The sequence below is a fragment of the Trichomonas vaginalis genome, chromosome IV (assembly GCF_026262505.1).
Source record: "Trichomonas vaginalis G3 chromosome IV, whole genome shotgun sequence".
In the NCBI taxonomy this organism is placed as follows: domain Eukaryota; phylum Parabasalia; order Trichomonadida; family Trichomonadidae; genus Trichomonas; species Trichomonas vaginalis.
The window spans coordinates 22,701,086-22,712,362 of record NC_067206.1 but is presented as its reverse complement, the minus strand read 5'-3'; the positions used below and the strand labels follow the sequence as shown (position 1 = coordinate 22,712,362).

The 11,277-nt window shown below is 34.0% G+C and overlaps 5 protein-coding genes and 3 pseudogenes across 8 annotated transcripts, besides 1 other annotated feature; 3 read left to right on the top strand and 5 right to left on the bottom strand.

Annotated features, from left to right (window-relative positions):
- Positions 1-539: 539 nt before the first annotated feature.
- Positions 540-11,277: part of a mobile genetic element that runs on past the window's edge.
- TVAGG3_0149350 (uncharacterized protein) lies at positions 1,773-2,033 on the top strand (the record flags this gene model as incomplete). Its single annotated transcript, XM_051224579.1, has 1 exon — positions 1,773-2,033. One exon carries the CDS (start codon positions 1,773-1,775, stop codon positions 2,031-2,033), a length of 261 nt encoding a protein of 86 aa, XP_051109565.1.
- On the top strand, positions 2,352-2,739 carry TVAGG3_0149340 (uncharacterized protein; the record flags this gene model as incomplete). Its single annotated transcript, XM_051224578.1, has 1 exon — positions 2,352-2,739. A coding segment is annotated over one exon (388 nt), but the record flags the coding sequence as incomplete, so codon positions are not given.
- Positions 3,094-4,324, bottom strand: TVAGG3_0149330 (annotated as a pseudogene). The gene has a single exon. A coding segment is annotated over exon 1 (1,231 nt).
- TVAGG3_0149320 lies at positions 4,608-6,792 on the bottom strand (annotated as a pseudogene). The gene has a single exon. A coding segment is annotated over exon 1 (2,185 nt).
- Positions 6,883-7,356, top strand: TVAGG3_0149310 (uncharacterized protein; the record flags this gene model as incomplete). Its single annotated transcript, XM_051224577.1, has 1 exon — positions 6,883-7,356. The coding sequence occupies one exon, from the start codon at positions 6,883-6,885 to the stop codon at positions 7,354-7,356; it is 474 nt and encodes a 157-aa protein (XP_051109563.1).
- On the bottom strand, positions 7,450-7,905 carry TVAGG3_0149300 (uncharacterized protein; the record flags this gene model as incomplete). Its single annotated transcript, XM_051224576.1, has 1 exon — positions 7,450-7,905. One exon carries the CDS (start codon positions 7,903-7,905, stop codon positions 7,450-7,452), a length of 456 nt encoding a protein of 151 aa, XP_051109562.1.
- TVAGG3_0149290 (organellar and viral DNA polymerase type B) lies at positions 9,149-9,877 on the bottom strand (the record flags this gene model as incomplete). Its single annotated transcript, XM_051224575.1, has 1 exon — positions 9,149-9,877. One exon carries the CDS (start codon positions 9,875-9,877, stop codon positions 9,149-9,151), a length of 729 nt encoding a protein of 242 aa, XP_051109561.1.
- TVAGG3_0149280 lies at positions 10,354-10,904 on the bottom strand (annotated as a pseudogene). Its single transcript has one exon. A coding segment is annotated over exon 1 (551 nt).

Below are 11,277 nucleotides of genomic sequence, written 5' to 3'. Positions count from 1 at the left end.
CTGCAATACAAACATGATATGATAGATTTTAATTTTCAGGCGTTCGCAACCATTTCATAAAATACAGGTCCATATGATTTTTCAGGTTCTGCAGGCATATTTCCATAAGCTCCCATGGAAAGCTGAAGATATTTAAACTTGGTTCTCAAAATTAACATAATAGTTGTCTTTCTTTCTAAATAGTGCCCAAATACTTTTAACATTAATAGGCGTATAAGCTGCTGTAAATGTTGCACTTGAACTATCTGTATTCTTTGAGAATGAACCGTCCATAGGAATCCAATCCATAACTTTAACAGGAAAACATAAAAGCCTCGTTTGTATAATGTTCTACAAGTTCTGTATAAATGTTAGGGTCTAAAGAGAATGACTTTGGATGAATAAACATTCATTAAAATCCATCTTTGTTCGAAATAGTTGCTGGGTTACAGTTGTAATAGTAACTGTTCCACTAGCTTCTACTGCCTTCGTTATCATAGTGAATGGTTCATTCCATGGAACAAATTTATTTGTCGGTGGATTTGAATCTGAAGCAAATGCAACTTTAAGAGTTGGATTGAAAGCAATATATCATTTACAGATATAGATGTGCATTGTAAGGCGTCGCTACTGAACTTTACTTTAAGCTGAATGTTTCCTGCAAAAGCTGGAATAAATCGAATAGCTTCTAATGGAAGGAATCTTCTAACAGGAATTCTTAAACGAAGCTTAAAATCAAATGATTTTCCTGCTGTAATTGGACCACTAACAATTTGTCCTGTTCTGCATGTTCCCGAATGACTCCATACATCTTCATGTCGAGTCTTTGAGAAAACATCTACTTTCTTTATTTGTTCGGTAGTTTGTGAGTTTGAAGTTATATATGCTTCTTCTCTTGCGTTGTCTTGAGAATATACGATACGACCATTTGCAAGGATTTGATATCCAGCAACTGCATAGAAAGCGTCATCGAAACCAATCCAAAATCCTGGTGGGTTTGTTTTATTGGAACCTGAACCAATTTCTTTATCTACAATAAATTGACCTTCCATTTTATACGTAATGAATGTATTGTAAAGGTCCAACATATTTTCACCAGGAGGTGAGAGATTGAATGTTACCCATGTGTTATCTTTAGCAGTTCCAGGTTGTGAATGGAATCTTTGCGTCAGAATATTTTCTATTAGTGTCACCAATTTGAACTGCATTGTCTATGATATCGAAATATGAGCGAATCTGATGAATATGCTCTGCTGGAGTAAATTCGTTTAGCTGTTCGTTCTGCATGTATTTACTTCAGATAAAAATATCTATTTACTTCATTATTCTCACTCTTCTTCTTGGCATTCGTGGTGGAAGTTGTTTCTTGACATTTTCAATGAACTGTACATTCTCTTTTGTCTCAACTTCTTTCACTGGCGGGTCAGGATTCTTTGACTCGGTTTGTTTTTCAATGAAATTCACGAACTTTGCAATAAGCTCTTGGTTCGTTATTGAAAGTACATCTGGCTTCTTTTCTTCTGGTTCTATTGACTTTTCAGTTTGAATAGAAGGTTTTAATGGACTTCGTGGACTTCACCCTTGCCATACACCTTAATGTTGTCGCTTTCTGCATTCGCTAATGGAACCTTTCTTTTTCTTACGTATATTTTACCATCTTTACTCTGACTTACGTAATAGAAAGGATGTTGTATTCCTCTTGCGTCATTTAATATAATAGACTCTCGCTCTGATTTTGACAAGCTCATTTTACATCGGTTAAAGTTTTAATTTTGTTTTTTATCTGCAGTCAAATGACTCAGACAAGCCCTACGGACAAGACCCAAGGGGTCATAGATGTTGAAGCATTGAAGAAAGAAATTCGTGAGCAAATTTTATCCGAACTGAAGGAACAAAAACAAGAACAAAAGCCAGAGAGACCAAAGAGAAAACTTAGTGAAAAACAACTTGCTGCATTAGCTGCTGGAAGACAAAAGAACCCAAGACTACTGGCGAAAAAAGCTAGAGAAGAAGCTGAAGCAAAAGCTAAAGAAGCTGAAGCAAAGAAAGAGTAAATGGTTTATTTTTATCCGAATTAAATGTATAGACAAATACCTTTATCTGTTGCGTTCAGTAGTGAAAACCCTGACGTCAAAATAAAGGGGAACAGAGTAACGTTTAAGTTTCCAACAGACTGGATTGTGAACATAAATGAAGAGAAGTACATTGGCATAACATCTATGTATATAACACGTGCTTTCAGAAAGGTTGACTTTATACTTCAAGTCGAGATAGAAAATGACGAACAGTCTTTAAGCGCCCAAAACATTCACATATACAAATACTTTAAAGACGATACAACATTGCAACAATGTATGATTTCATTTAATGAGATGTTCGAGAAAAAGTTCAACATTGAAGTACAAACTTTACAGCCTTTACGTGAGTTTCTTGCACAACTGAAAGAAGAAGGTAGTCAGCCACAACTTATAGACTTTCATTATGAATTTAATGAAAATGAAGATGGAACACATGACTGTCAATTCATTGTATTCTCACCATTCAATGAAGTCGCTAAAGAGAAAGAAAATCCATTACGTATAAGATTTCAAATCTCTGAACCAAGTGATGATTTCAAGAATGTTTTCAATTATGATGCAATGCTTCCGAGGAAAAATGAATTTTCAAAGATTGTAACACCTGGCATTTGGGATAGAAAGCAAGCTATATTATATTCAAACTTAAGTAAGGGAGTTGAAAATGAGTTCATTGGTCATACAAGAACTTCACCACTTCCTAACCCTAAATACTATAAATTAACTGGCTTCAATCGTGAGTTTTGGATAGACATGTTCTCCACTCATGACCATAACTGCCCAGTGTTCTTACCTCCAGACCATAAGGACTGTCTCTACATTGAAGCACAACTCTTAAACTCTACCATCGCAGTATTGTAAATGACCACATGGGCTTCGCCCTTGCCGCTAGCGGCTTATTTTTATCATGAATGGCTCATGCTGACAAAAATAAATGACCTCATTATTTTTCTCATTCATGACCTCAGAACTTAAGCTTTTTATGAATGAAGTCTTAGTCTGAGAGAAAAGTTAAACTTTTCAGCAAAGCAAGGTTGACAGACTTACATAAGTCAAATCCAATCTCTTGACCGTCATAAAGTGCTTTATATAACTTCATAACACTGAACTCAGAGTCTTTGTCAAATTTTCCTTGCGGAACCATTAAACCTTTATCTTCATCATAGAAACACTGAACAGAGTCAGGAAACATTTCATTAGCGGTTAAAGCAATAACATCTTGCTTCACGCCTTTCATTCTGCAGTGAAATGCAACTTCATTTAAATCATTCGTGAGTAAGTCTATGTAAGTCTTCTTTCCACAAAATATTGACTTGTATGCTAAACTTTGTTTTCTTTTGTGATTTCTGCAAAGTCGCTATGAAATTGACCAAGGTTTTTACCAATGAGAACTCTTCCATAACGTTTCTCAAACTCTTCAGCTAAACGAGGGATATCTTCATTGTAGAGATGCATACTGTCCGTATCGCTATAAAAGATGTCCATTCCTAAGTCCTCAGCAGTACAGAATACTTCACACATTATTCTCTTCGACATAGACAGAATGTTAACACCAAGTGGACAGAAGTTAAAGTGTCTGCAAATGCTTTTCGTTAGCTTGAAAATAGTTTTATCTGAACCATCCAAACCTTCGAACTTCACTATATGGTTGTAGTTTCTGATGGCATATCTTATAGCATCTTTGTCATTTACTATGGTTATTTTTGACTCAATAGGAGATAGAATAGTTTTGCCATAAATACTGTTCAGAATGAGCTTTATATTTTCTTGCAAAGGATTTCCTTCTTTCTTATACTTTAACCTTAACTCAAACAACTTCTTTACTTCATCTCTTATTCTAATATCTCTGTTTCCATCGTAATAGTATCCTTGCAACACTTCACATTTGACACCTTGATATTTTATGAGGTCTTGTAATGTTATATGGTCAACATACATTAAACAGCAAGTGTTTGAACTTCTGGGAACGTTAAGTTCTGGATTTAGTTCAGGGTCACAAACTATTAAAGGAAAGTGTCTATGTATTCCAATCTCTGTTATCTTAATGAGAACAAAGAAGCCAGACATAAACTTTTCACCAATGGGTTCCTTTTGGTCGTCATCGAATAAATGTCTCATGAGATACTCTGTGCTTAACATTTCTTTCTTCATAACCTTTGGAATACCTTCTAAAGTATAAAGTCTTGCTATAGCTGATGGATATAATGAAACAGCGTCGAAGTCAGCAATGAGTTTCTTTTCGCTCTTTTGTTTATGTTATCTGACAGCATACATCTTCCACCTTGAATACAGCGTGAAATAAATTCTCTTGGTTTATTTGAGAGGTCATATAAATTTCCATTCGGGAAGTACACTCTGTTCTCAAATAATTTGTTAGCAATTGAACAAATACTAACGTAGTCATAAACGTTTAAATCAAATTCTTTCAATATGTCATTGCGGAACTTAACAAAACCTTCTCTTAAAATTCTTACATCTTGTTTGCAATAAAATGTGCTATACTTTTCTAAGTCGAAGTGGTTCTCATCTATTCTGCAACCTTTGATGGAATCTATGTTTTTCATGAATGTATCTGCATCCCGGATAAACTTACATGCTTCAGAAATGACACCAGTTCTGTTGTCATTTGCTAACAAAACACTGCTGTAGTAGTTGTATGGAAATACTTCTTTCGGTCCTGTTTGTAAGTTAAACATAGCAGGAAATAGTTTAAGCTTCTTATTTATAACACTGTAAGAGTCTTTTATAATAATTGCCCTTCCTTTATATAAGCCAGTTATTTGCATTGTTCGTGAACCTTTAATGATGGGAGTTCCTTTCACTTCTGTCATGTGTCTTAAGATGAAGTTTATATCATAACTGAGGTTATGGAAATATATTAAACTCTTGTCAGGAAGTCGCTCCAAAAATTCTGTTGCACAGTTCTGACCCCAAATGCTTTCACTCACTGAACCATCTTCACTGTCGTAACATATGTTAAAAGCTTTATGAAAGCCATCGGTACTGCACTCAAAGTCAGCAAAGAAAACGTGCTCAGGAATGAACTTGCACTTATTTTTATTTACTTCTTTTGACTCGGCTTTCTTCTTCAGTTGTACACAATACTTTGGAGCATATGTCAAATCTTTAAATGGTGCAAGGTTCTGTTTATATAAGTCAGTCGTATATGTGAAAAGTTCTCCATAAGAAATAGGTTCGAAATATTTGCACTCCCACAATGTTTTCATAACATCCCATAACGGTGTTGTTCTATCATAACGAACTACATATTTATCTTCTCTCTTTGTATAAATCTTCATTTGTTTCTCAATGTTCATTCCACCACACTCCTTCAAGATTTCTATATAGTTGCGAATGAAATATGTTGTCATTGGTAATCTTTCATTTAGCATGTAGTGGTCTTCAACAAGAAGTAAGTCAATAGTTCTAACAGTTTCACATTCTTTTGGTATGTATCTCTTTATTTCATTATGTCTTGAGTCATTGAAATAACCAATGGTAACATTAAATGCTATACCTGTTGCGTCAGAAATTTCTTGTACTTTACTTTGAGGAAAGTCTCTAACACGAATGACTTCTCTCATGTGGTCAATAGTTCTCATCTACTCCAGCCTGAATGCAAGCATAAACGAAACAATTGTCTTCTGTCATAAGTGTTGCAGTTCTTTTGTTCAGTTCATTGAAGATTTGGTAGCGTTCAAGATTTATAGGTAATGTGCAAAGATACTTCCAGAACTGACCGCTTCTCTTCTTATAAAACTTCTTTTCACCATTATCTTTCCAAAAGCTTTCTATAAGTGCTGGGTTTCCTGTTTGCTTAAGAGCTTCCAAAATGGCTTTCTGGTCATTTGTCAGTGTGCTTTCATCTCTATATGGTCTCTTTTTTGGTTTGCCTTTCTTTACATCTGACATCGTTAAGCCTTCATATTCTGTTAAATCATACATCTTTATTTCGGTAAAGATTCTTTATGTTTGTCAAGAAGAAGTCATAGTGCATTTCAACAATACCTGCAGCATTTGCTTCTATCTCTGATATAAAGTTCTCCTTCAAGAGCTGATGTAGTAATGTTCCAATATTATTGAGGTTTAACGTAGAACATTCATACTTTCCACCAAGTTTATAACATACCATCCATCTTTGTTGGGAGTTTATTTTAATTTTCTCTAAGAGTCTCATGAAAACCTTACCGAAATGTTTGTGTAAGTAGTCTCTGTTTGGTTCATCTAAAGCTTCGATGTTAAAGTCAATGAGTCTATTGCCTGACTTCACATTTCTCTTCCTATTCTCTTCATCTTTCTTTAACCATCTCTCACCTTCTTTTGGTTTGTCGTCAATGGAAAGAATGACATCGTTAGCTTTGCGAACTTGTTCTATAGCACTTTTAAACATCTCTCTTCTCTGTTGTTTCAGTGTGTCGTCTCTTCTTCTTGTTTCACCAACGTTTGCATTTGTTATGTCAAACATTTCTCTTCTTACTTCATGAGGTACTGAACGTCTATGATATAAGTCAATAGCAATGTCATTTAAAGGAAATGCTATTGCATGGACTTCGTCCTCGCCGCGTTGCGGCTTTATGAACTCATGAATTCTATCATAACTTATTGCACCATTATAGTCATTGAGGATGTCAGCGAGTGCCTTTTTGTTTGTTGCGTAATGCTTTGCAACATCTATATTAGCTTCTGTAAGAAGTTGTTTTATTTCCGAGTGTTCTAACTTAGACAACTTCCGATACATTTTTAGTAGGAAATAAAAAAATATTTTTTGAAAAAATTAGATTAGATTTTTTTAAGTTATTTTTCAAAATAATTTAATATTTTTATTTTAATGAAACACATGCAAGATTGCAAGTTCTTTTCATACAATGCTCTCGCTACTGCCATCAAGAATGAGTTCAATAATGCTTCAAATGTTAATGTTATCTTTAACAAGAAGTTTGTGAAAGAATCTAAGTTTGGTCAGTATGTCAGACCATTAGCTATCGTCATTGACCGCAAACGTTATACTTCACAAGAGTTAGCAGTAGTTTTGAAACAAAAGAGTTTCTTCGTGAATGTCAAAGATACTCATTATACTGTTATAAAGAACTCTAATATTGACTTCTTCAGTATTGTTTTAAATCTTTCCGAACAGAAAGAATATAAGAAGGGTGAAACATCTGTGAAATATTATCCTTCATCTCTGAAGACAATAACGAACAAAGATGTTATACAGAAATTCTTACCAAAGGTTGAAGAAGCTTCTATTGACATTGACGAAGGAAGTGAAATGGTTGAAGAAATAGACCCTGAAGCTATTTAAGCAAAAATATATTTTTGGTGAAGAGGTGAGATCTCACCCGTTTTTTCACCTCTTTTTTCACCTCATTCTCTCTTCGTTAATGTTGTCGTGACTTTATTCTTCCTCTTTGAAGTTATCGAAATATTCTGTTATTTTTTCCTTCAGTAATGTTAAGTCTTCTTTGAATGTAAGTATTGTGCAACCTTTGATGTCATAGTGTGTTTGAGGAAGAGTATTTTTGACAATTTCCTTTATTTGTTCATTCGGTGTCATTGAAATCGGTAAGTTTTCACGATAGAACCAGTTTCTGTCAGATTTATATATTTTAGCTAAGTCATAAAAGCTCTTGTTGTTTCTTCTGACTAAATGCAACATAACCATATCTTTATCTTCTTCTTTCTCCAACTCTTCAGTATATATCATATACCTATAACTCTTTTCCTTTCCTTTTGGTACTGAACGCGGTATTCTTTTCTGTATGCTTTTGTCTTTGGATTCAATGACTTCATCTTTTGCTTGAAGTTTCTTTTCCATCTCTCCACGTTCTGCTTTATATAGTTCATCTAACATCATGAAAATATAACAAGCATAACGAGGTGAAGCCCACATTGCTACAGCGTTTACTAAAAGTCTATGTACATAATAACCTTTCAAACCAGGAGCCAAATTCTTGCGATTTTCGTACGGAATCTCTTCTCTCGGTTTTCCGAGGGAAGCAATCATATGAGGAAATTCTTCTAAAAGTTCTTTTGTCTGTTGGTTTTCAAACCAATGATATGCTTGCTTTGTAGAACGAAGAGCATTCATTATACTTTGCATTTGGTACATGTCATCTTTGACGAACGAATGAGCGAACTGTTTGTTATATTGTATGTATTCGTATTCTTCATTAATGGCTTCATGGACTATAACTGTTGTTGTGTTCTCTGATGTTGACATTACTGTCTTTACATACAAAATAAAAAAATAAATAAAAATAAAACTAACTTTATTTTCTGACTTTCACAAAAGACCAAAAATAAACGCTTTACATGTATTTTTCAGCAACTTCGTCAAATAATTTTATAGCTTTATCTATCTCATCTACTTCAAACGTTTCTTTACCTTTCGTGGGAGCACCATACATTTTCTCAAAAACTTCAAGCAGTTCTGTTTCAGCAGCTCTCATATCATTAACAAACACAACCTTGACTCTATTGACTGTACTGTCATATCTTTGAGTTATATTATATGTCCTTCCTATCTTATATCTTTTTGTGTTGAAGTCCTTCGGTTTCTGAACGATGTAAAGTAAGCCTTCACTGCAACGTTCCGTATCGAATGAACCATATGTTATGAAGTTATATCCAACAACTGGGTCTAACCATAACAAAACTATTGGTATAAGACTTTTGTCTATAAGATATGCTCTTGTTCCATGAAATGCTACTGATATCATAAGCTCAGGATTTCTTGTCAAAATTTTCTGAGTTGAAGCATTTCTAACCCAGTCGTTTGTTTTCTTTCCAGATGGAGATATAATGTCTGACAAAGAATATTTGTTGTATTTCTTTGAGTATCTTACGTTTAAATCACCTATTCTAACCACTTTGGTGTCATTGTCTATCTTTCTAACTGTTTCAAACTCAATGTTTGTCATTACTGTCTTTACATACAAAATAAAAAAATAAATAAAAATAAAATTAGCGTTATTTTTCTAACTAATGAAATTCATTATTTTTGTGCTGAATTCAATAAAAATAATTTTTAGGTGAAGAGGTGAGATCTCACCTTTTTTTCACCTAATTTTTCACCTCTTTTTTCACCTCTTTTTTCACAAGCGTTTTACATGAATTGTACGATGTATATTTGAAATCCTAAACAATTTCGTAGCTTCAATTTCTTCTTTTAGTACATCGAATGTTTTAATCATGCCGAAAGTCTCTTTATATTTCTTCTTGACGTCAGACAGAAGGAAATCTTCTGCAGTTGGATAGTTTTTGTTCAGAAATGTCAACATATCCATTTTATCTTCTGCTGGCTTTTCTGCTTCTTTCTTTAAGTCTGCATAGTCGTTTCGCATTCTTTCTATCTCTTTGACTGAGTAGTTATATTTTCTTATTGCTGCTTTACATTTTGAACATTGCGGATTCATTTTTGCGTTATACATTGAAATAAAACCAGCTAGAACAACTAAGGCGTCAATGGTTTTCTTTAACTCAAAAGCTGCTGGTTTTAACTGTTCATGCCATACCTTACCTCTTCTATCTTTATCTCTTATTTCCCAAACACATTTTGCAACTAATGAAACAAAGTTATCGTATGTCTTAAACTCCACCGATTTATATATGTCAGAAATATTTTTATAAACCATGTCGCAATCTTTGTCCATAACTTTATGGTTGCAATGATATCCTAGAAACTCATAATTTACTTTACGTATGAATTTCTTTATTTCTACTGAGTCAGTTGGTTTCACTTCTATTTCGTCGAATTCAGGAATAGTTAGTTTTTGCTGTTGGATTTCAGGCAATTTGGGTAAATGGTCAATAATGTCCTGCATTTCATAAAGATACTGTTCATTTGTTTCATCTTTCACTACAGTCTAAATTACTTGTTAAAAGTTCTTGCTTTATCTTCTGGATTTCTGTTTCAAAAGTATATGAAGAAGGAATAAAGCTTTTCATCTCTACCAACATTGACGTAGGATTCATGACTAGCGAGTTTGGTGCTGTAGTTGTTTGAATTGTTGTTGTGCCGATTGTTGAAATCATATCTTTTATACAAAATAAAAAAATAAATAAAAATAAAACTAACTTTATTTTTTCTATCTTAAGGAAATTCATGAAAATTCACGAGAAAGCTAAAGCAATCTGAGCCGCTAAGCGGTGAGGGTGAAAAAACAGGTGAAAAAACGGGTGAGATCTCACCTCTTCACCTAAAATATATTTTTGGTGTAAATTTATGTTAAAATAAATGGTACCATTAATAATACATGACTGTTCTCATTCATGTCTGATTTACATCTAATGAAAAAGTTTAGAAGAATTTTCTTATTCTTTCTGGCTTATTTTTGTCTTTCCAGTACTCCCGCTCTAATGGTCCCAGATGTGTTGGCTTTGACTCTCTCAAGTTCTTAGATGGTATAACATCTTCAACGCCTCCTTCATATCTTACTTTATAAGTGTCATCGTTTATGTTGTAGCCAAGTATTTCAATAACCACTCCTCGCTTTGCTTCGTCAATGGTTTCAGCAAGTTTGCCATTACTACTTTCGACTAATTTGTGACGAGGGTAAAACGCAATAGAGTCGTCAGCAGCTTTTATAAGATATCCATTACCTTGCGTAGAGTCTACGATATAATAGTTTCTACTTAACCTTAAACGTTTCTTTGTCAACGGTTTGTCGTCAAGAACTACACGAACTTTTGTACCAGGAATGAGGGTAAATTGTGTTGAATTTCTGATATTTTGTGTTTGGCTTCGTTTCTTTTGTATATACTTTTCTTCTTCTTGTTGTGTCATTGAATTTGGTGTATGCCCTGTTGTAGAATGTGTTGAGGAATTATATACTTCGAGAAATGTTTCATTGTTTCTTCGGTAAAGTCTCGCTCTTGATTTAAATCTCTGAGCTTATGAAGCGGTTTATGATGCCGAGTATGTTATGGTTATGGTCTTCAGTAGTGTAGTGAGTTATGTTATGCTTAATGAGAAAATCTGTGATTTCATTGCTGAGGTATGCACTGTCTTGGTCTGATGTTAAAGTACTTGGGCTATGTTCTGCTACAAACTTTTGTAAAACTCTTAAAACTTCATGAGTTCCTTTATTTTTCATTGGATATGCATATGCTTTACGAGTGTTAACATTAATGAAGATGAGGAATGGTTTATGTCCTCCTTTTCTGCTTTGAATGAGAGTGTCAAATTGGTATGCGTCAGGAGTGTTGGAGTAAATTGGTAAAA